Raw genomic sequence first — 25502 nt, forward strand, 5'->3', positions numbered from 1 at the left:
AGATTCTTTCCCTGGGTAGTAGGGGGGTGGGGGTGGTATAGGAGAACAAAAGCCTGCACACACAGTACCTCTGAAGCCCTTATCTATAATACATGGTAGTCCTCATTGACCATGCTCACAATTGTCTTCTCATCATTATCACAGCCACAGTCATGTTTTATGACCCGTGACAATCTATTAAAGAAGAATACGAATGACTTGTTGAAAGGTAGCACCGTGGGAAAATGTAGCAAGACCTCCACCTAGTGGCTGGCCCACAAACATCTTTCAGGTCATAAGAAAGCAGTCTCTTCTTACATTTACGTTTACATTTAGTCAGGTCGTTTTTATCCAAAGTGACTTACAAGTTCTGTACAACAGGTCAGTAGGAAGGGTACAACTATTTCAGCTGAGTAACAATGTTCATCAGACAGTGTTGAAGCTTGGGTGTTGAGGCATACTGTAGTAGTAAAGACATATAGACAAGGACAATTATTTAATCATTTTTATTTTCAGATATTGATTGAAGAAGTGTGTTTTTAGTCAACGGCGAAAGATTGGTCGGGTTTCGGCTGTCCTAACCATAGATATCTATATATAGATATCTATGGTCCTAACTGGTGGGAAGTTCAATTTCGTTCCACCATTGTGGCATTCTTCTTTTGTGGTTTTCCTTTTTAGGAGGGGAAGAAGAAATTCGACAAGGAGACAGAAAGATACTATTCCATCCTGGAGAGACACCTGAACCTCTCGTCCAAAAAGAAGGAGTCGTTTCTCCAAGAGGTAAAACAGCCTATACGCCTACCTTTCTTCCTTTCTAACCTCGCCGTATTAAAATGAAACACAATTCTAGGATTCACGAGTTCCTCGACTGTCCTAAAAATAGTTCAGATTTCTTTTTTACGGAAAACACTGAGAGAGAAAAAGCCCTCCAGGAGATGTATATTGTGTAACCATTAACCCCTCGTCTCCACACAGGCCTCGCAGTGCACACAGACAGGTTTATCTCTCTCTGTTTGCTCATTCCCAGGCCGACACACAGATTGATAAAGAGAGGCAAGTCTTCTACGACGCCTCTCTCGAGTACGTATTCAAAATACAAGAAGTGCAAGAGAAGAAGAAATTCGAGTTTGTTGAGCCGGTAAGCACCCTTGTCAGATTGACAGGATTTCAATTTCTTCACTCGTTGTCGGATGCTAATTGAATGTGTGTATTTTTGTAAAAAAAGAAAAGAAAAAAGATTTGACTGAACTGGCTTATAGACATAAGAAGGGTATCTTTTGTTTTTAGAAATCCAGTGCTTTGTAAAGTGTGCTTGTTAAATGCCGATTATCTCTCCACACAGAGGATTTCCTTCTTAAGTCTAGACAGGTACAATCATGGATCTGTGTGCATCCTGCATGTTCCTCCGTCCACCACGGGTCAATATAACGTATGGTCTGTCCCTTCAGGGAAGGAAGTGGGGTAAAATGAGACAAAGAGGTTGTTGTCAAGATAAAACAAGACAAAGCGCAAATTGCAATCGGAGGGCTCCGTAGAAGACCCCCCCCTCCTTACAGTTACAGGCAAGGTGTAGTCAATGATAACGTCTTTAGTGGAGAAGTTAGCAGGAAGCATTGGCTTCTCAGGTATTAAGTGGCAGAGAAGGTGAAGGGGGAGCAAGGTGGCCTTTTAAAAAGCCCCACGGCCCCTTTTGTTTACCTTCGCTGGCAGCTCCCCCAGAACCCGGGGGCCAAGGATGTAAAGGCCCAGGCGGGGGGTGGAGTACGGGGGGGGGGGGGGGGGTGACGAGGCTCGACGTCTGGCTGCTGATAAGGTGGCTTCTCTCTCTCGTCCAGTGACAGCATTGATGTAGCCTACACCTATAGCTATAGCCTCAGCAGCCTTAGGTTTTGGCAGGTTCTCCAGACCGGCGGTGGGATCAGCTCGCTGTCGTGTACCGTCGCCGCAGCGTCTCGAAGAGACGGAAACCTTCTGCACAGATGAGATCGATGTCTGTCGAGCCGTACGCTACCGCAACTTGCTATTTTAACTATTTTAACGTTATTATGAGATCTACTGTGAATCGGCGGAAACACAATATCTTTCTCGTGACATAGGGATGGGTACCTTTCACATTTGAACCGATACAGTACCGGTACCTGTGAATCGATACCGGTACCCAACGGTACCTTTTTTCTGTACTTTAGTCCCAAGAAATGTAATTTACCTACATCAGTCGTGAAAAAAAATCCAAACTTAAAATAACTACAATTTCGACAGTTTTCGGCTTGCCATTGCTCCGACTGCTTTGTTGTTGAATCAAGTCAAATCCTAGGTTAGCATATATTGTGCATGTGAACGTTGACATGAAAAGAAAAAAGGTAAAAAAAATATATATAATTCGGTATCTCACTTGAATCGATACTAGTAGTAGTACCGACGTGTTTCGGTTCGGTACCTCAAAAGTACCGAATTCGGTACCCATCCCTACATACAGTACATATCCATTCCTCATTTATTTTGCGAGTATAAAAGTGATATTTGTGGTCAATTGCGTGTACACGTTGCTAATACTGTACTGTACTGCCCCTCGTTTTCCCTCCCAGCTCCTGGCCTTTCTGCAGGGTTTGTTCACGTTCTACCATGAAGGCTACGAGCTGGCGCACGAGTTTGAACCCTACAAGCAGCAGCTCCAGTTCAACCTGCAGAACGTAAGAAGCCCATGTGCGTCGGGGGATCATCCCTATGTTCCCCGGGTCCTATGTTCCCCGGGTTCTATGTTCCCCGCTTTGATTGATTAATAGATTGAACATTTTATAAATTTTTATTATTTTATTAATTATTAATGTCCGCCTTGTTTCGAACGGTTAAGCTTAGGCCCTCTTTCGAACTGGTTAAGGTTAGAGTTTGGAATCAGGGCTGGTGGTCTAAAATTTTCAATCAATCAATCAATCAAAGCGGGGAACATAGGACCCGGGGAACATAGACATGCTCCCTGTGTCGGTCGCTCCCCGAGGCTGCTGGTCAAACAGACAAGCAAACCGTCCAAACAATCTTGAATCATACCACACATCCCCCGATATAACAAGCCTTTGTTTTTTTTGTTTTTTTGTCTTCCCCCCTGTAAATGAATAGCCGGGCGATTAAATGAGAATCTCTGTAGCGTGAGGGATCAATATCTTGACAGAGTGCTGTGGTGCAGTCGGTTACTGGAGGCCATTTAACGGTGCCGTGTGGAGGGAGTGAGAGCTATCAGTGTAAACGGCAGCTGTTGCCATACCCCCCCCCCCCATCCTTCCCTCACTGTAACCTTGCCCCCTCCCAGCCCCAGGGCCCAAAGTTTCCCAGTGACCCAAATGTGAGCTCCGACCGGTGCCCCTCCTGTGCCCACTCCGTTACCCTCTCCTCCAGACGCACACGGCTGCAACAGGGCCTGGAGGACGAGGACGAGGCTGCCTCAGCATCTCCCCGGTGGAGGATCTATAGCCGCGCTTTGTACTGACCTTTTCATTTGTAAACAAGGATATATACCCAGGAGGAGCATCGACTTGTACTGGACCCCTCTCCTCGTTCCGCATCACCTTGTGTGTGTTGGATTTCTTTTAAATGTTTTATTTATGAATGTATTTTAACAATGCTTTTTTTTCTCTCTCCATAACATAATTCCCAAATGGGTTTTGAGCTGAGAGGTGTCGTCTGTTGTTTTCTTCTGCAGGTGGTGTGTCACGGCGAAATGCACATGATGTAAACAAAATAATAATAATAATAATAATAATTTGATTATTTTCACATCTCATCTTTAACATCTGCTGCCAGATTCAAGAATCCAACAGTATCCAACACTGTAAAGGATATGGTTTTAGCTGCGACCAGCAGCTCTATAGCTCGCACTGTTGGTTTGTTGGTTGGTCCACAAAAGTGTCCCCCACCCTCTAGCGGTCATAGTTGACCTGGGAGGCTGAATGAATGAATGAATGAATGAAAACTTTATTTAACAGATTGCAGAATGGGTACAATACAGTACGGCTCAATACATACAATTGTTAAGAGGATGCAGACCTGAGAAAGACGTTTGTCTTGTTTCCATCAGGGTCCCCCTGTACTTGCACTTTGCTGTTGTGTTGTGTGTCTGAGGTGTTCTTATGTTCTCTGTGTGTCCGTCTGCCTGGTTCCCTGTCACCATTGTCCTGTCCATGCGCCCCGGACCGATTGGCTGGGGGGGGCGCATTATAAATGAAAATATCATATCGCTGCTGGCAGGACAAAACCTCATAACTCCAAAAACCCAACTTTTCAGCAGATGAAAAAACGAACACAGATTTGAGGGCGAATAGAGTTACAAGGTTTAGACAGATGATTGGTTTAATGCTTTCCCATTGTGTAGACTTTGTAAAACCACACACACATGGAGGATGATCTACTGGGTTGATAAAAAATAAAATAAAAAATTATAAAAAAAATATGGAGTTAGGCCGTTTTGTTCCGCCAGCAGCGATATCATGGAGGTCCTGTGTTTTTTTGAGGGTGTGGGTGCGTGGATGCATGCTCACCCCCCCCCCCCCCGTGTAGTGTGTTGTCAATGTCTGCCGTCCCACAGTGTCTGATCCTGTGTTTGTGCTGCGCAGACGCGGAACAATTTCTTGAGCACCAAGCAGGAGGTGGAGAAGCTCATGAAGAGGATCCGGTCTGCAGACCAGGACTACAAGCCCCCGGGCCAGTGGTCCATGGAGGGCTTCCTTTATGTCCAGGAGAAACGTGAGTCTAATACACACAACCTGAACGAATGTCACAATGGCTGTTGCTATGGACGGTTTCACTGGAATGCTGTTGCTAGGGGAACAGTTTGAACCCAAATGTATGTCCTGTCAACTATTGCATTAGCTAACATCAGTGTTGTAGTACTCAAGTCCGAGTCCTGGAGTGATTTTCAGGACTCGTGACTCGACTTGGACTTGAGCACTGATGACTCGGACATGGACTTGGACTCGAGCATTGACTGCATTCGGACTTGGACTTGTTAAAGGGGTTATGCACTGCTATTCCTAGCACTATTTGGGCAACTTTACACACTTCCTGTGAGTCTATGTAACACATCTGTAATTTTTATTCCAAAAATAATCATTGTTTTATATTTCTAATCTTGTACTCAAAACCAGCATTTTTCAGCCTCATGAAAGCAGGCTATTATTGGCTTGGCTCCACCCAGACTTTGAGTGACAGCCACCCACCAAATAGCTCCGCCCATCTCCCCGTCAGAGATTAGGTTTCAGGTTACATACAAATATGGTATGTCATAAATATAGAGATGTAGCAGTACTGTCTATCTATATATATATAATATGTTACCATGAATTGAAATTGGGGGACCCTGATGTAAACAAGACGAAAGTCTTTCTCTGGTCTCCATCATAGCAGTACTGAGCAGTACTGTAGCAATACAAATATGGTATGTCATAAATATAGAGATGTAGCAGTACTGTCTATCTATATATATGTTACCACTATTTGTAAAAGCCACAACCACGTTACCATATTTGTAATAATGTAAATCATTGTGTCGTTGTACATATTGTGTATACACCGTTAGAAGCTAACATAGCTTAGCTTGGTAGCTATTGTGCTAACAACATATCCCGACGTCCGGCTCGCTGGCCGGCATGCACGCCCGACACAAAATGGTTCTCTCCTCTCTGTACACCCCCGTCCCCACGGGTACCCTGCCGGGGAGCCCATGGACGCGACAACGGCGGCAGCCGTAGGGTGCTCGAGCCCGCCGTAACGCTAGTGGTACACAATAGCTATGAGCTAACTAACGCTACGGCCGCCGCTGTTGTCGCGTCCACAAGCTCCCCGGCAGGACACCCGCGAGAACGGGGGCACACAAGGAGGAGAGAACCACCCCAAATCGAGCACTCATGCCGGCCGACAAGCCGGACACCGCGGTTGTTGTTAGCACAATAGTAGCCCACTGTGATGCACCGAGTGGGCCACCATTGATCAACATGCAGCGATGTGTAGCTTGCATGATGCGTGTGCAGTGCTTTGCCACACAGGTCTGAGAAGAGGACCTGCACATGATAGCAACCGGGAGCGTCGCGGAGCATTCAGCCTGCTGGCTACCTAGATCCACTTCAACCAGCCGAGCGTCGGGAGCTCCAGCAGCTTGTCGATGTGCTAATAGCCTGGAGCCAGCTACCGTTAGCTTGCAGAGGCTCCAGCACACCGACAAGCTGTGTAGCCAGCTACCGTTAGCTTGCAAAGGCTCCAGCACACCGACAAGCTGTTTAGCCAGCTACTCTTAGCTTGCAGAGGCTATTAGCACACCGACAAGCTGTGTAGCCAGCAGGCTGAATGCTCCGCGACGCTGGTTGAAGTGGATCTAGGTAGCCAGCAGGCTGAATGCTCAACGACGCTCCCGGTTGCTAACGCCGGCCCCGGCTGGTGCTAAGTAGCTAGCGATCGCTCCCGAGTCCCGAGAGCTAACGCCGGTCTGTCTGTCGAAGACCGAGGGAACCGCATCAGGCTTCAGCTGATTAGTGATCTTCTGGACAAGCCTTCCACCCTGCAGGTAGCAAGAATGGAGGCGGGCATTACTAAAACCACAGAGCCAATCACATCACCGTGCGCTATAAACAGCGCCCTGTGACGTGCACCAGGTCGTCAAATCAACATGACCTGATTTACTAGAGGCAAAGAGGGGATGGGCTGTAGCTGAGGAATTCGCCAATATAGTATTTAGGCCCAAAAACACATTGATACGAACTCCTATTACTATAATACAATGCTAGAGACTGAAAAATGACATTTATAATGCATAGCACCTTTAAAGGGGACATGCATTGCTATTCCTGCACTATTTGGGCAACTTTACACAATTCCTGAGAGTCTATGGAACACATCAGAAAGTTTTTTTTCCAAAAAATTCTTTGTTTTATATTTTTGATCAAGTACTCTAGTAGATAGAGAGAGAGAGGGGGGGGGGGAGAGGGAGAGAGAGAGGGACACAGAGTATAAAGTTATCTCCACTGCTTCCCCCGCGCGGTCCAGGTTGTGTGTAAATGCGTGTGTTTGTGTTTCACACACTCCTGCACCGCGGTCCCTCTCTCTCTCTCTCTCTCCTCTCTCTCTCTCTCTCTCTCTCTCTCTCTCTCTCTCTCTCTCTCTCTCTCTCTCTCTCTCTCTCTCTCTACCAGGGAGAAGCCCTGCGCATCACGGTCCCTCTCTCTCTCTCTCTCTCTCTCTCTCTCTCTCTCTCTACCAGGGAGAAGCCCCGCGCGTCAGGTTGTGTGTAAAATGCGTGTGTGTTTGTTTCCCAGACAGAAGCTCCTCTCTCTCTCTCCCTCGCTATCTCTCTCTCTCCCTCTATCTCGCTCGTTCTCGCTCTGCCTTGCTCTGTTTGAGGAAGTGAAGATATTTCCACTCGCTCTGCTGTCGCTGTCGACCATAGAGTAGTAGTTGGTTATGCAAATCAGTGCTATATGCACGTCAGCAAAACTGTCAAATCAGAACGGCTTAGTTGAGTGAGGGAAGATCTCGTGAACTCGAGACTAGACTGATGAGTCAATATGGTAATTAGAGACACAGACCCATTGATACTAACCCCTATTGCTATAAAACAATGGTAAATACTGAAAAAAGCCATTTATAATGCATGTCCCCTTTAATTGATAAATACATTTTTTTTCTTTTTTTTTGTAATAGGGCCTAATCATTTGGCATAAGACATTGATGGCTAGTGCATTTGTTTGGCTATTTTGTCACAAAGTAAATAAACTCCCTTTGACCGCTGTGTCATTTATGTTTAATGTAGACCTTTTTTTATTTGTATGTCAGCTCTTTGACTGCCAGAGTGGAGTGGACTCAACCTTGATGACTTGGACTCGGACTCGGACTAGGGTAATGGGGACTCGAGACTCGACTTGAGATTTAGTGGCTCAACTGTGTTAATGTTAACGCTGGCTAACATTGCAACAGGAAATACACTTGGGTCCTTTTTTAATGTTATCGTTGTGACTTTCAAGCCGTCTATAGGATGGAATTCTTAAAGATAGAACATTCCAAAAGACTTACACCACAATATTAGACTATTTATGAATTGCTACATTCTGTCTGGGATCCTCCTCAGGCATTATATGAAAACAAAATAAATGACTTGATGCGAAATTCTATACATTTATACACGTGTTGTGTTTTGCATTTATTGTATATTTGATGTATTTATTATGTATGTATGTATGTATGCTCAACGTCATTTGCTCAAGTTAATTCGCGAGTTTTGTAACAACAACACAGAGTTGAGCCAATCCGTACACACATCTTGAGTGGTCAGCCTGCTGTACACCTTGGAGCTCGCCATCAATTCCAAATACCAACACATCAGTAAACAATCGACCCATGTGGTGTATCTTCTAGGTTGTCCCCGGGGACTGGCCTACACTATGTAGGCAAAATGTGTAGGTTAACCTAGGATCAGTGAACAGAAGAGTTTAATCTGCAGAAACGATCGTTAGGGTTATCCCCTTACACAGTCCTTTTTAATGACTCTTAACATTTCTACATTTCACTTTACTGGTATAGAAAAATTCTGCCTTCCTGAGAGAGAGGGAAGGCAATCATGATCGTCTGTTTAAGCAATGTGAAGCCTGCTGGATTCATACTTTGCAAAACCTCACACCCCTATGGGTCTTTAATGATGAACCATCACTCAATGTGATGTTGTGATGTGTTAACATTCTTCGGTTAACATTCTGTAGTGTGGTAGTGAAAGATTAACCTTCTGTAGTGTGGTAGTGAAAGATTAACCTTCTGTATTGTGGTAGTGAAAGGTTAACCTTCTGTAGTGGTAGTGAAAGGTTAACCTTCTGTAGTGTGGTAGTGAAAGGTTAACCTTCCGTAGTGTGGTAGTGAAAGGGTTAACCTTCTGTAGTGTGGTAGTGAAAGATTAACCTTCTGTAGTGTTGTAGTGAAAAGTGTTAACCCTTTGTAGTGTGGTAGTGAAAGAGTTAACCTTATGTAGAGTGGTAGTGAAGGGGTTATTATGTGATTAATAGTCTGTATTCGCTCTCCTCTCCACAGCACTATCCTTAAAACTGCTGCCTGGTCCAATATGGATAAGTTGAACCTTAACGCAATTCAGCCTATCTATGATTGACGATGATTGATGATCCCTAAGCCTATTGCCACAGATGATGTCTAAATATGATTAATTGGCTACGACAGTTATTATCCCTAAACTGATTCGACATGGATACGCTGAGCTATTTCTTTTCTTTTTCATATATATTTTCAATATGTATTCTATAGATGTATCTTTGATCGATGTTTACTGATTTCTTTTGGCCTATTTTGATTATGAGCTTTAAAGTGTAACCTTGTTGCCACTGATAATATGTGGACTATGATTGGTCACCCATGGCCTGCTTTTTGTATGTCATTAATCCCTTTTCCATGTGTCATCATATGCCTGAAGGAGGCCTCAGCCGGAAACACTGTAATTAATAAATAATACTGAGTCAGTGAAGACAGTGTGCTGCTGTCCTGACTTCTCATACTCTGTTCTACTCCACCAACACACCTGTCACAAAGGCTACGTTCACACTGCAGGCAAACGTGGCCCAAATCAGATTTTCTTGTGAGATTCTCATGTGACTCATACAGTATCTCTTTTTTTTCACGACAGTGTGAACAGCACAAATCACATGGAATCTGTTATTTTCAATTCTGATTTGGCCCACCTTCACATGTGGTCCTGAATCAGATACAGCAGGTCTCATTTGTTTTAATTAGCTGGCCTCCACTGCATTCACATGATAAATTAAACCATAAACTATGACTTCAGTGTCCTCCTGGCATGTTTTTACGTCCATCATCGTTATTGTTCATTTGCGTATGCGGCGGGTCAGTTCAGGAGCGTGACCGGTTCACACTGGAATCTGATATTGGCCACATTTGAAAAAGAAATTTGAACAGCCAAACTAAATAATCGGATCTGAGTTGGATAAATCATAATTGAGCACTAAAGCTTGCAGTGTGAACGTAGCCAAATACCTTTATTCAGAGGCGGAAGAGACTTTTGAGGACATAAACACGTACACTTGAAAGGGATATTGTCCTCAGAATGTCCTAACGTCCACGCCAAAGTAGCTGGTACCAGTGTTGTAGTACTTGAGTCCTCGACTAATTTTCAGGACTTGTGACTCGACTTGGACTTGAGCACTGATGACACGGAGTTGGACTTGGACTCGAGCATTGACTGCATTCAGACTCGGAAGGTGCAGACTCGGACTTGTTAATTGATGAATACAGTTGTTGTTGTTGTTGTTTTGTTTTTTGTAATAGGACATAATCATTTGGCATAAGATTTTGATGGCTAGTGCATTTGTTTGGTTATTGTGTCACAAAGTAAATAAACTCCCTTTGAAATAGTGACCGCTGTGTCATTTATGTTTAATGTAGTCATTGTATGTCAGCTCTTTGACTGCTAGAGTGGAGTGGACTCAACCTTGATGACTCGGACTCGGACTAGGGTAATGGGGACTCGACTCGGACGCGACTCTGGCTCTTCTTTGGTGACTCGGACTTGGACTCGGACTCGAACACTGGGGACTCGGACTCGAGATTTAGTGACTCGACTACAACACTGGCTGGTGCAGCGTTCTTAAAGCACGGTTTGTCTCTCCGTGATATAAAGGGGAAGACATTTTCAAACATTTTCAAACAACACTGATTCATCCCCGCCATATAGTCCTGTAGCAGCCAAACAGCCATTTCCTAATCTAGATTTGAATGAGTCTCTCCGGGGTCTCTGCTGACCAGATCCTCTCACACAGGCCTCGTAACTCAAACCCTGTTTACTGATTGGCTTTGATGTGGTCCCAAACAAAGAGAGGAAATCACCGCCAACAGTAGATCTTCATCAGCATTGATGAAGCAACTTTGGATTCATCAAGACGGTGAACCCTGGCTGACGTTTGTGTTCGCAGGGCCTCTGGGATGCACGTGGACGCGGCACTACTGCACCTACGAGAAAGGCAACAAGACGTTCACCATGAGCAACACTGAAAACAAGTCAGCCGGGAAGCAGGTAGTGGTGTCGTTGTACATGTTGAACTCATTATGTAGGATTCATCCCTTTTACCAGGATGACATCACAGTGGGATTTAATTGATCTCCGCTGGAGAAAATGTCTCGTTGCCAGAAACTCCCCCTTTTTTTGATACTGTATATGAGTATATAATATATTAATATATAGAAAATGATGCAGATGCATGCAGGAGGTTTTGCTCTTCGTCCATCGATAAGAGTGTTTAGAAAAGGAATGTAAAAACGGAGCAAAAGAAGAAGACAATAGAATAATGAATTAACACATAAGACGCCCTAGCAAATGTAATCTATCTATATCTATCTATCTATCTATCTATCTATCTATCTATCTATCTATCTATCTATCTATCTATCTACTGTGTGTATATATATATATATATATATCTACTCCTATCTGTCTATCTATCTATCTCTATCTATCTATCTATATACTGTATATGTATATCTATCTATCTATCTATGTGTTATTTTTAGAATGGTCTCGTCATGAGTCCTGCTGAGATGTTCAAGCTCAAGACCTGCATTCGGAGGAAAACAGACTCCATCGACAAGCGTTTCTGCTTTGATATCGAAGTAGTGGAGAGGTCTGTGATTATTTAAATCATCTACCGCACATGCTCCTAGCGATGTCTTTGTTGTCATTCATATGGACTGAAAACATGTACAGAACTTAAAGATCAAGGCCACCATTTCTTTGTTTACATGTGGGTCTCTATTCCTCTCAATATGAGGTAACATTCCTTACTGTTCATTGCCAATTGATTGCCTCCATAAGGATTCAATTTATCCCAAAACATTCCTTGTTCACCTTAAAGGGGAACTTCACCCTAAAACAGAATCTACATTGTGCCGTTCCAATTACCTTGGACAGTTAAGTCAGTATCTCTAAACAAACATAGACAACTGTCTCCCTATGTTTTAAATCAGAGTATCAAGATTTAAATTTGTGATCATCAATTGACACTTTTTAGAGTTTGGGCTCATAGAAATCTTGGTTGATATGTTATGTCCAAATGAGTTGTATTTAAGTGTAGGGCTTACAGCTCTGAATCAGAAAATATACTCAATATCTCAGTAGAATCAGCATGGCTACTGTCATAGTGTCCTAGGAGTTGTTCCACTACTCACCATCTATGGAGCAGCTCCAGGACTTGTCTCTTGATGATATCATGATTGAGTCGTGTCTCTCTGGTGTTCAGCTTAAGGAGAGATGTGTCCATATTCACAAATACAAACTGAGCTGTACAGTATTCTAGAAACAGCATAATGTGAATTCCATTTTAGGGTGGGTCTTACCTTTTAAAATGTGTATTTGGGCGGTCAGGTGGCGTAGCGGAGATTGTGCTCATCACCAATGCAAGAGGCTGCGGTCTCGACTCCCGGAGAGTCAGCATTGCCTTGGCTTGGGCTGATCGCTATACTAACTCGTTTGGCTGAGTTAGGGGGAGGGAAGCCGTGGGTGGGTCCTGGGCGTTGTGAACAGCGACCCCTACAGTTCGGTCGGGGCGCCTGCACAGCGAGGGTAGGATCTGGAGGGAGGTAGTGCGACCTCCCACACGTTACACTCTCCCGGTGAGAATCTGCGCTGCCAGGCTGGCTGCCGGCTGGCTGCACATGTGTCGGAGGAAAACATGTGACAGTCTCCGGCCTCCCGGACCAACAGTAGGGGGGGGGTGCGCAACAACCAGGAAGGGGGTTGGGAATTGGCATAACGACTAACAGTGGGATGGGAGAAAAATCGGAAAAAAGGAGGGGGGAAAAGATTAAAAAATAAATTGTATTTGATGGAGGAAAAAAAGAACGACATTTGATGAAAATGCCATACTTAATACGGTTTTCTGAAGATTTGCTATTGAGCGTGTGTGTCTCAGAGTTGCGCATGGGATTTTCAACAAATGCAGTGAGTCCTGTGGGCTTTCAACGTGTCCGAAGTGCAGTTTAAACACACCGCGGTTCTAAGGAGGTGCTGCATCGGCACAAAACGGGTAACAAAATATCGCAATAATGGGGAGGTAAAAAAAGAAACACTCTGACAAAGAGTTCAAGGCGTCAGCTCCTTTCAAGGGGAGAATGGCGTAGTGCCCACATGTCAACAGCAGTGGTGGTTTTATCCGTTGAGGCTTCCAAGGAGTGACTGGAGCACCATATCTCTTGGCACAAACAGTCAACAGAGATGACGAACCTTATACTGTTACTCCCGGCACTACAGGTGGGAACGTTTTGTAACAGAGAGGGTTCTCGTCTATTAAAAAATTTAATAAAAAAATAGACGTGGAGAACTGAACAAAAACCCTGCAAAGAGCTGTTGATGTTTGTTTCAGCAGCCTCAAAGGTGTCCCGTCAAATCATGAGAACACTTTTTAGCGTCGATGTAAACTTTTAGATGTTTTCAGCTCTGTTTGTGTCCTGCATGTTCCTCCAAGTCCTGTCCCCCTCCCAAGCTTTTGTGTGTGTTTTATTTTATTTTATTTGTATTCATGCCAGTCCTGAGCATAGATATCCCATGTCTGTATGTACCCATGTCCCTCTCTCTCTGTGTCTTCATGTCAATGTAGAAATGACATCTATCGTGGAACTCTTTTCAGACCGCTTCAGTTTTTCTGTAAAGTCCGGTATGTGACCTGATCAGTACTGCCCTTTTCAGAGCAGTTGCATGTGTTGCATGTGCGCTGCTAATCATTCCATTCACTGAACCTCCCAATGAACCTGCCACCTCCTATTCTCCCACCTCACCCGGTCAATGCGAGGCATGACGAAATAACAGATCTCTACATGACCTACAAGTTCCTCTAAGGATTCCTAGTTCCTCTCAATTTTGTCATTCGGTAGTGAGCGGCTGAATAATTGATCAGTTTGCCTCTTGACTGAAAGATTCTTTTTGGAGGTAGGTCCCTTTAGGCGTGTGAGAACATTCATAATTGATGGGTGTTTAATGTTTTAATGGGGGTACTGGACGCGGCAGTAGCCGGAGATTGATGTGAAGATTGACAAGCCTCTAGTGATCCATGTTAATCAGCCGTTCCCTGGAAGAGGGGGAAATGCGGCCAAATTGATCAAGTATAATTTATGAGTTTATGGCTCGATTTGTCTCAGGATGCAGGACGTGGCGTGTCACAGTGCATCACATTGGCCCAGTAGAGCCAGGGGCAGCTCTCCTCACCTTTTCGCAAGCTCTGCTGAGCATGGACAATAACTCCAGTTTACTTGCCCGGGTAACTCATCCATCAACCCCCGGTAGTTGCCACGAGGCGCTTGTGTTGGGACCACAAGGACAGCGCGGGGCCCGGGCTCCACAGTCTGCTTTAAGCATCATCATCCATTCATTCTCATTACATTAAAACACGCTGCTCTCTTCCCCATAATCTGGCCACAATCAGGCCCTGCCATCCCTCAACGCCTCACACCGTCTACTACATGGCTCTTAGCTGAAACTAACTTTCACCGCTGGATGGGGATTGCTATTGATCTGCCTCTATTTGAATACAGAGCGTGTTGAAATCGGGGAGGGGGGGGGGGTGAAACAGCGGTGTCTGTCAGTCGCAGATGAGATAAGGCTAACCACTTACAAGGAGAAACTATAGGTTCAAGGACAAAGACTTTGCACATAGGGAGACACAAGAGGAATTTGGCTTTGAGAGATAGTAGCAGCGGCAAACGCACACCTGCCGATAGCTTCTATAGATCACAGCGGAGACGAAGGCGTAATGCATGCTGGGAAGAAAATGAACCACTCTGAAATCAAAGCACATGCTAATTCTTTTAATTGGGTGAGCGGAATGTAATCACACAGACAACAGAAGGCACAGTGTGAAGTCAAGCATTCTGCACAAGAGCAATTTTGGTCACCCTAGTCCTTTCTTGTAGAGGTCTGAGCTTTGTGCAAACATGGCTCTGTCCGGGGACCTGGGACTGTGTGAGATCAGACCCGCTTCCCTCTCAACGCTCTTGTTTTCCCCCAGGCACGGCATCGTCACACTGCAGGCTCTGTCAGAGTCCAACAGACGACTGTGGTTAGAGGCCATGGACGGCAAAGAGCCGGTGAGCAGCTCTCCCTTTCTCTCTCATCATCCGCTGTCTTCCGTGAGACCGCTCTTCTGTATAAAGGTCTGACAAGGACACCGTCCTGGAACGGAATTATTTGTCACAGGATGCCCTCTCCTGGTTGAAACTATGTTAGGTCCAGGTTCATCCACAGAAGAGGGCATTGTCTTCAAATTGAGCAAGCATGACTATACACTTAGGCCTATACTATATACACGTATACAGTAGGCCTAGATATAAGTATACGGTACATATAAGCATTCAAGAAAACAGTAGATTCCTTCTGTTTTCAGAATGGACTTCTTAACCTGATCATCCTTTTTGTGTTAACTTTCTCCAGATTTACAATCTCCCCGCCATACTGAGCAAAAAAGAAGAGAGTAAGTGCCCTTTCTCTCTCTCCCTCTCCCCCCCAAACCCCTCTTTCTCTCTCTCTCTCTCTCTCTCTATCCCCCCCAACCCCCTCTCTCTCGGATTCACTGCGCCGTAAAATTACAGCCTTCACAAATGTAATCACATGTTGTCTAATAGTAGCCCTAAGACATGTTTCATTATCTACAGACGTCCAAGTCTACTCATTAACACAATTTGACTCACGCCCACTCAGTTGGCATGCAGCAGTGTTTACAACACAGAGCTGTGTTCTAGCAGTCTGAAAGTGGCTTTATATCCCTGTGTGATGTGCCTGGTTAACCTACACAGTAATTGCTATGTCAACCCTCTTCTCACTTTGTGTTGCAGCGTTTCTTAACGAGGCAGGCTTTAATTTCGTGAAGAAGTGCATGGATTTGGTCGAGATGAGAGGTGAGGCATCCTTACATCCACCATATATCGCTCAGGCTTCGTCTTGAACTTGTCCCCGTGATTGACTGTGTAATTATTCATAACAATGTGAATAATCACTCAGCGACTGTAAAGCGTTAAAGCGTGAAATTAGCGTTGGCTTTTGTTCTCGGAAAGTCAAAAGCTGTTTGCTTCCAGACTTGGTTCCAGGCGTTGATTTGTTTCATTTCTGTCTCTCTCCGCTGACCAGGGTTAAGCACCATGGGACTGTACAGAATCGGAGGGGTCAACTCCAAGGTCCAGAAGCTGATGTCCACTGTGTTCGGTGAGCAGCCTGCGGATCAAACAAAACCCCCACAAGCACATTTTGAGATGTGGACGGGCTGCAGTTAAATGTGTTTTGTGAGGGAAGGGTTCCGCCTTGTGGTGCTACATCGTCATCACCATCTGATTCTGATCACTGCCCGACTGATCCTAATTCTTTGTGTACTTAGCGCTAACAGCCTTAACGTTGTACCATAATGAAACAAACACCACATACACACACATGCATATACAACACTCTCCCACTCCCCCTCCCACACACACACACACGCACACACACACACACACACACACACACACACACCTGTGTATTTTAGTCTGTTGTGTCAAGCACCCTGCACAGTGTCAGGTAGTTCTCACCTCATCATGGGCGGCTTGTGCAATATCTCAATAGCCCCTGTTCACAGCTTAATTGTCATTGTGAAAATTGTGTCTCCGCCGGCAGCGACCAAGGCGCCCGTGAATATGGACCTGGATCCAGAAACATGGGACAACAAGACCATCACTAGCGGTCTGAAGAATTACCTCAGGTCAGCTCGCCCCGCCAGTTACACCTCAGCAGCTTTTAGGAGTCATCATTGCCTCCTGTAATGGGTCCCTGAAGCCCCCCCATGTGTTAGGTATCGACGGTGGTGAATGCGTGACCTAACAGTGTTTTCTTTCATCCTTTTCCGTCTAAAAGGTGTCTCTCCGAGCCGCTAATGACCTTCAAGCTCCACAAAGACTTCATCATGGCTGTCAGTAAGTTGTGAAAAGCTTGCGTCGGAGGAAAGTCGGACCGTGGCTCTGTTTCCTTTGGGTATATACAGTACACGGTGTAATGGTCTCCATACAGGATCCAGAATTTGTCAAAGAAAACGTTTACGTTTGATGATATATGATATGGCTACTGGTGTTAGCATAATGTTTAAGATTTTCATTGTTTACAACTGTATATATATATGTATATGTATATATAAGGAGAGCTCTGTAATATCATAACTTTTTAAAAGTCCCCTATTTTTCACTATTTGGGCAATTTTACACAATTCCTGTGAGTATATGGAAGGTTTTTTTCTTTCTTTTTTATCCACTTTTTCTCCCCATTTCGTATTTCCAATTCTTCCCTCCCCTGTCTTGAACGTTGCTAGACTATGCCTCCCACTGGTCGGCTGTAGTGAGGATAGAAGCCATGCATCACGTGTCCCCTCCGGTACACGAGGAGGCAGCCTGTCGCATCTTTTCACCACAGCAGCTCGGACTCTCAGTGGCGAGGAGTAACGCGTGGGAGGCTCACGCTGCCCCCGATACTTCCTGTTTCCGCCGCACCGTCGTCACCCAACTGACCTGTAGGAGTCGCTGTCCACAACATTCAATCCCCACCCACCGGCTTTCCCACCCTCTAACACTGCGAATTGTGTTAGTTTGACGGCCGGCCAAGCCGGTAGCAACGTCGAGAGCTGGGCTCGATACCAACATCTCCTGCATTAGTGGCGAGCGCATTGCCCACTGCGCCACTCAGCCGCCGTGGAAGGTTTTTTTTTTTCAATAAAATTCATTGTTTTGTATTTGTTATCAAATACTTTGGTGCACCACTTTCTCCCCTTCCAAAGTCCAAGCTGTTTTTGGCTGGGCTCCGCCCATACTCGCAATGCGCTTTGAGTGACAGTCATCCACCTGCACTGGCCGATACGAGAGAGCGAGAGCTCCCCCCCCCCCCCCCCCCCCCCCCCGAGTCCCAAATCCATCCCACCCTTTTTTACTATTGAATCTGCTGAATCTCTGTGTGTGACTGGGTTGGCTAGCTAGCCATCAAAAGCCCTGGGTCTCTTCCTTCAAAAGACTACACTCACTTTTGGCTGCGCCACTTCCTCCCGTCAATATGCGCTGGTTTCCGACTCAATGCCCTGAGATTTCTATAATCATATATTTCACTAATAACAGTTACAATCATTGGTAAACAAACGTAATGCTGAAAATATACACTTTGACTGCTGTTTTGACAGGGTTAGGGTCTTTACTCTTGGCTACATTTGAAAAGAAAACGCAACATTAATTCATACATTCTGTAGAGATGGATTTATGGCCTGATGTCCCTCCCTCCCTCCGTCCCTCCCTCCCTGCCTCCCTCCCTCCCTCCCTCCCTCCCTCCATCTCTCAGAGTCGGATGATCAGAACTACAGGGTGTGCGCTGTCCACGCCTTGGTTCACAAGCTCCCCGAGAGGAACAAGGAGATGCTGGAGCTACTGATTAAACACCTTGTCACGTACGTGTCCCCCCTCCCTCTCTAATGGACTGCTTTCTACACAAGTTCACCCTGCCATTTATGATTATCCTTCATGAAACTCACAGTTATCTTCACAGTTATCTTCAGTAACCACGTCATGATTTCTAGAAAGAGACATTGCTTTTTGAGTTTTTCCAAATGTGTATTTCCGAGGCGCTTGGACCATCACAAACCGAGTGCTGTTCGGCTCCATTGTATTGGAATGACATCTTTAATGGTAGATATCTCCAAAACTAGGCAAATCACACCAAAACTATTCTGATGGATAGATAGCACTCTGTGTAAGAGGAAAGAAAATAGCTTTTTTATTTTTATTTTCGGTGAACTGCCCCTTTAAACTGTCCCCACTCAAAATAGAGTAAATGGCATACAGGTGTAGACCGGTAACGATGCAGTTACATCATCATTATTGCTCCTTTCTTGCAGAGTTTCCACCCACAGCCTGTCCAACCTGATGACGGTGTCCAACCTAGGCGTGGTCTTCGGGCCAACGCTGATGCGCTCCCAGGAGGAGACGGTGGCCGCCATGATGAACATCAAGTTCCAGAACATCGTGGTGGAGATCCTCATGGAGAACTGTGACAAGGTGAGCCGGGGGGGGCCAGACGGGGGGACCAGCTGAGTGGCTGTGTTTTGTAGGGGTGTGACAATCGCAATGCAGAATGGGAACATTTATAAAAAATATATATATATATTTAAATGTAAAAACGCTGTTTTCCCATATTTACTCAATGGCGCCAGCGTAATTGACGATGTTTGCGGACCCATCGTATATTCTATATTATAGCTATGGAGACAATAGTATGGCTCATTGACAGGCACTATTTATAGTCCAACACTGACAAACCAGTTCATTTCTACATACTTTCGTTTGTGCGCTATTCCACGCTAAACATCGCCCCTTTTCAAAATAATCCAGTATTTTTTTCTAGATTGCGAGATATGAAGTTTTATATGCATATGTGCAAGTCGTTTGGGTTGCTCGCCTGAAACCTATATTATTTACAAATCAAAGGTGTATACCTGTTTCTTCACAAACTCATCAAGGGGGGGGGGGGTCGTTTTACGAAGCTGCGATCGTTACCAAAAGCATGTTTTAGGTTCTGTAAAATACGACGCTGTGATCAATACAAAAGCATGTTTTAGGTTCGGTAAAATAGACCTAAAATAGACCTTACCTTAGTCAGAAGGTACAAAAGTAGTTCCATCGCGTTCGCCATTAGCCGTGTGCATTGGGCATGGCTATAATACGAGAAACAATAGGTTTCAGGCGGGCAGATCGGCGACAGATAGCTGTGTGCTGATTCACTTTGAGGGGGAGGGGATTCCTGCAGCCGGAGGTACCTCAGTACTGAAAGACAACTCAGAGACCCAGTTCAAAAGGTAGGCGATACTGCCACCTGTCGGGATTCGATCGTCATTGCAATTATAACATAGGCAGCAGTGCCAGAGAGACACAGGCAGGTCAGCGCGAGTGTTTAGAATGGGAATATCGAAATTATCAAATTATCAAAACCCGAGAAATCTCGGGTTTGGCGCTCAACCGTTGGATTCGAATCCCGAGAAATCTCGGGTTTGGTGCAGAAAGGGTTAAGGCTCATTTTCATTGTTTGTTTTGAAATAAAATTTGTATTTTTTCTAATTATAGATGTTATATATACTGTATATATATAATTATAGCTCTGTGGTATGAATATATTTTAAGAATTGAAAATCTAATCAAATCATGACCTCAAACAAAAAAAATTGATGGATGGATGGATCTGAAAACTGGTGTTTGGTGTTTGGTAATGTTCAACAAAGACTCTCTGGCCTCCACGCTGTGATAAGCAGGACTTCTGGTCCACAGGTCTTCCACCAGGCTCCGGACCCCAACGTCCCCCTGCCGCAGCCCCAGCCTCGGCCCGGCCCTCGCCGGAACAGGGCCATCTGCTTGTCCACGGGCCCCAGGAAGCCGCGAAGCCTTTACACTCCGACGCTGTGCCTGGCAGACGCAGAAAGTGAGTACCACAGCGGAGACGGTCGCCGCGGGCTACCACGCCCACCGGTTGCCAGGACTCATTATTACGGCCGCTCGTTAAAGCCTCAGACCTCTCCAGGATGATCAGCGGGATCACACTGACTGTGCTTTTCCCAATTCAATAACAGTCACAATGAAAGACCAAGTTAGGATTTTCTCGCTGTGCATGTTTTTTATTTTGGAGATCAATCAATGTTTGTGTCACAGAACAGATTTAATCAGTTAAAAGAAAACAAGCTCAGCTCCAGGGGTGGCTACGAACCAGATGGCTGTGGCATATTAATATTTTGACAGTTTTTGATTATGAGCCCTAAACAGCATGGGTCGAGTCCACAATTACTGTATGTCCAGTCTTTCTAGTTGTTTGTCGTCACCTCAGCCATGCGTTTTGATGACACAAGTTTTTAAATAGTTTTAGTTGTAAATGAGTAAATGGACATGGATGCTAAAAGGAAAAACAACCACTTGTGACATTTGACCTATCTCTTGACCAAGGGAATTCACAAAAATATTTAGATAATTTGAGATAGTTCACTTGAATTTAATGTTAACACATACCACCCAATAGCTTTTCTGTCTGATAATGACAGCTGCTATGACATAGGGTGACCAGATGTCACGCATTGTGTGTGATTGCACAGCAAAACTGTCTCTTTTCACGCGTCACGCAAATTGAGACCATGTCCCTCTTATTGGTTGTCATCTGCGCGAACGTCCCCCCCCCCCCAGCCAATGTGAAGAGGCGGCCGCTGGCCGGGTGGGCTCTCTGTCTGTTTATTGACATAGTAGCACCGCACGCGCGTTTAAGCGGGGGGCACGCCCCTATTTGAAATCTCCGCGATAGCAAAAAGCTGAGTGACAGTGACACTGACAGCTCGTGCGACCCGCCATTAACACATCCTGCGCCAAAAACGTCGTACAACGTGTTTCAAGGTCATGCTAATTCTGCCATTCCACAGCGTATGACGTTATTGAGATCATATTTCATTTTTTCGCCATGGTATTCATAATGCCCTCACCCAGCCTCGGCTGATACAGTGGGAGCCTGCACAACTCTGCAATGCTTCAATACTGCCGCCTGGTGGTGATCGGGTGAGTTACAACCGGAAATGGATCTCTGGTGATCTCCGTGTACCGGGGAAATGCATCCGGCAGTCACATATTGTTGCGGGACTCTAGACACACGGCCGTACATATGGATCGCTGCCATAACTCAATAATCGATATGATTTGGGCGTTTATTATTATTATTATACAAACCGGAAATGGATCTAGGCAATCCACGTCAAATAAGTGGGATCTTTTTCCTCCAGTCTCATCGGCGAACGGTAAGAGGACGCTGACGTCATTTTCAGCGTGATTGTTTATTATTATTAATGCAAACTGCTCTGATCAATATATCACCCATACTACATAAAGTATTTACTGACGATCACAGAATTATAAACAACCCCACCCCCCCGTTCATCCGCGCATGATCAGTCATAACGTTTAGGATCATGTACAGTTGACATTTTTTATATAGCGTGTATTGGCAACAAACGGCAGTTGATAATCTATATATGCGTTTATGCCTATAGCTCACGTTCTAGGAATTACTGCAGAAAACGATAAAAACATATTTATATTCTAGACGGTATTTTCGTATGAATCTATGAATGAAAAAGTATAACGTTCCTACATCCTGAACGATAGATAATCGATGTTGAATGGGCCATAGTAATGTCAATTTAGCAATACAATTAAAAAAGTTATAGCCCTGCAAAGAAGGTAAACATCTCCATAGGCTTAGAGTGGTGGCAGAGAGTGGTATGAGACGGGCAAACTCTGTGGCAGTTAATGTGTTAAGAAGAAGAAGACACTGACAGCTAGAACACACTCGTACTTTAAAAAAGGAGGTGTAGTTACCGTAGCGAATGGAAAACAGAATACCCATGGGTGAGAAATGTTGAGGGGGATGCAGAGAGGGTTTATTGTGAACTTTGCAATAGTTTGTTCTCTATTGGGCACGGGGGGGATTTGATATAAAACGACATAGACAAGCTGAGTCCCACAAGAAACGGGTTACACAAAAAGAGACGTCAAAATCCATGTTCGCATTTCTCCGACCAAAAGACGTTGGACAAGCAGACAAAATAACTGCTGCAGAGGTAACAACTGTTTACCACACTGTCCAACATGCCCAATACAGATCAGCAGACTGTGGTACCAAGCTAGCCCCTACCATTTTCCCTGACTCTGACATAGCCAAGACAATGGCCTGTAGTCGGACCAAGGCAGCAGCCATCGTAACTGACGTGCTAGCCCCTGCTTCGGTGGAGAGTTGTCTCAGAGAACTCAAAACACCAGCGGTTAAGCCACGGGAGGAAACAACCAAAGGTGTGTTAAATTCATGTAAGATAAGATAAGATAAGATAAGATATTCCTTTATTGATCCCCTTGGGGAAATTCAGGCATCATAGCAGCATGGGGGGGAGGGGGGGAGGGGTACAGGTAGTAAAACAACACAGTATACAGGTAGTAAAAGACAACACAGGCAGTGTAAACAATTTGATCAATATGGTCAATATAATTTACTATCTGACTAGCTGAGTGTATGAGGGTGTAGATTCCCTAAGGGAAATGAAATATATTGCAAATATATTAGGAATATAGTGGGAGTATTGCCAATATATTATTCAATTTATTACAATAACAATATATTATCAAAGGATATATCCACAATATATTTACAAATATACACATGGTAATTATATTGGTGTGTATATTATTCTATTTCCATATATTATGATATGGTGGGAATGGATATTGCCATATATTTCACAAAAATATATTAATAATATACTGCACACATATTTTTGATAATCACATGCTCAACTTCCTGCAGTCAGAGTGCTCATTCCCTGAATCCCTGGACTTGTGAGTTGATACTTTTGTTACTGTTCCTGCTCTGTTGAGCTTTCCAATCATCACTGCAAGTTCCCCCTCATCCTTCCTCCCCCTGCTCATTCCCTGAATCCCTGGACTTGTGAGTTGAGACTTTTGTTACTTTTGTTTGATAAGTGATTGTAAGTCTGGGTGGTCATTTAATTTATTTAATTAATTTTGAGTATTATTTATTATTATTATTATTTTGACACCCATTAGAGACAAAATGAAAATAAAAATAAAATGAATAAGGGCAAAACATATTAGGCGTGTGGTCATTTTAATGAGGACAGTGGTGGATGAGCCTTGAAGGAGGGGACAGGGACAGTCCACCAAAAGGGCGGGGGGGCTGCGCGCTGGGGGGGAGGGTGTCCCACATTGTCCCTCACAAACCCTTTGTCCCACATTTGGTTTATTGGGACCTGGTCACCCTACTATGACATGTCCGTATAACTAACACCTTACAGTATGTCACCTTGGTTAATGTCAAGCTGTCATGACAAAGACATCCAGAACCATGTCAACTTTGCATTGAAAGTGACATAATCAATCCAATGACACTTAATGATGACAGTCGTTAACATTCATGAACAACCTGTGTCAGATGTTATGTCATGTCTATGACAGTCAGCATTATGAACAACCCTTTCTAATAAAGCGTTACCTCTAAATAGAAAATGATTGCAAAGGAGTTGGACCTGACTCTGTATTTGGATATCCAGCCTACTGGGTATGACATAATGGAAGAGCTCCACTAAAACCAAATAGCAACATATCACATTTATTATTTAGTTTTATTGTATTGAAATGAAACAAGCCAAGCTGGTCAATACTCAAGTTTCAAGTTTGTCACAACAAAATACAGAATACTTTATGATGAAATGTTTGTTTCTGTATGAGCCCCTGAGAGTGTGCTAGTAAGTAAAAAGTTAAAAATAAAGTAATTAAGAAGTAAGTAAAAAGTCAATAATATACATATATACAATATACAATACAGAGTAAAATGAGTAACAGTGAGGTACAATGCAGAAAGGAGATGAGAGACAATAGTATGGCTCATTGACAGGCACTATTTATAGTCCAACACTGACAAACCAGTTCATTTCTACATACTTTCGTTTGTGCGCTATTCCACGCTAAACATCGCCCCTTTTCAAAATAATCCAGTATTTTTTTCTAGATTGCGAGATGTGATGTTTTATATGCATATGTGCAAGTCGTTCGGGTTGCTCGCCTGAAACCTATATTATTTACAAATCAAATGTGTATACCTGTTTCTTCACAAACTCATCAAGGGGGGGGGGGTCGTTTTACGAAGCTGCGATCGTTACCAAAAGCATGTTTTAGGTTCTGTAAAATACGACGCTGTGATCAATACAAAAGCATGTTTTAGGTTCGGTAAAATAGACCTAAAATAGACCTTACCTTAGTCAGAAGGTACAGAAGTAGTTCCATCGCGTTCGCCATTAGCCGTGTGCATTGGGCATGGCTATAATACAAGAAACAATAGGTTTCAGGCGGGCAGATCGGCGACAGATAGCTGTGTGCTGATTCACTTTGAGGGGGAGGGGATTCCTGCAGCCGGAGGTACCTCAGTACTGAAAGACAACTCAGAGACCCAGTTCAAAAGGTAGGCGATACTGCCACCTGTCGGGATTCGATCGTCATTGCAATTATAACATAGGCAGCAGTGCCAGGGAGACACAGGCAGGTCAGCGCGAGTGTTTAGAATGGGTAGGGTGAGAATGAGGTACAAAACTTAGGGTAGGGTGCAAATGAGGTATGAATGTAGTGCAAATCTGTTTAATAATAGATCAATATAAAGAGTGTTAAAGTGTCTAAAGTGAGTGGTTAAGGTTTGTTTGTACATGTGGATGTGTGTGCGCTGTGCAGTGAGTGTAGATGATGGGTTGTTACTAGGGGTGTAACGGTACGTGTATTTGTCCCGCAAATTTACGGTACGGGCGTCACGGTGCGGTACATCCAGCCATACGAAGAATACGTCTCATATGACTAGGTGAAACTAGGGTTGCACATTTGACAAATGTATGCTCTCAATCTCTTTACTTTACTTT

General features: G+C 44.4%; 1 protein-coding gene across 3 annotated transcripts in view; it reads left to right on the forward strand.

Moving 5' to 3' along the window:
• The window catches only part of arhgap42b (Rho GTPase activating protein 42b), a 203276-nt gene that overhangs the window by 137855 nt on the left and 39919 nt on the right, over nt 1-25502 (forward strand). For 2 of the 3 annotated variants that reach the window (XM_084314590.1, XM_084314592.1), the window contains exons 5-20: nt 661-762; nt 1010-1120; nt 2568-2672; nt 4587-4716; nt 10944-11044; nt 11539-11648; nt 13620-13676; nt 15024-15102; nt 15446-15485; nt 15847-15909; nt 16139-16213; nt 16658-16742; nt 16895-16953; nt 18353-18458; nt 18906-19065; nt 20329-20479. In XM_084314590.1, coding sequence (XP_084170716.1) covers nt 661-762; nt 1010-1120; nt 2568-2672; nt 4587-4716; nt 10944-11044; nt 11539-11648; nt 13620-13676; nt 15024-15102; nt 15446-15485; nt 15847-15909; nt 16139-16213; nt 16658-16742; nt 16895-16953; nt 18353-18458; nt 18906-19065; nt 20329-20479 — 1534 coding nt within the window. The remainder of the gene's footprint in view (nt 1-660; nt 763-1009; nt 1121-2567; nt 2673-4586; nt 4717-10943; nt 11045-11538; nt 11649-13619; nt 13677-15023; nt 15103-15445; nt 15486-15846; nt 15910-16138; nt 16214-16657; nt 16743-16894; nt 16954-18352; nt 18459-18905; nt 19066-20328; nt 20480-25502) is intronic. The other variant, XM_084314591.1, reaches the window with a different exon arrangement.

The sequence above is a fragment of the Notolepis coatsorum genome, assembly GCF_963971535.1.
Source record: "Notolepis coatsorum genome assembly, chromosome: 1".
NCBI lineage: Eukaryota > Metazoa > Chordata > Actinopteri > Aulopiformes > Paralepididae > Notolepis > Notolepis coatsorum.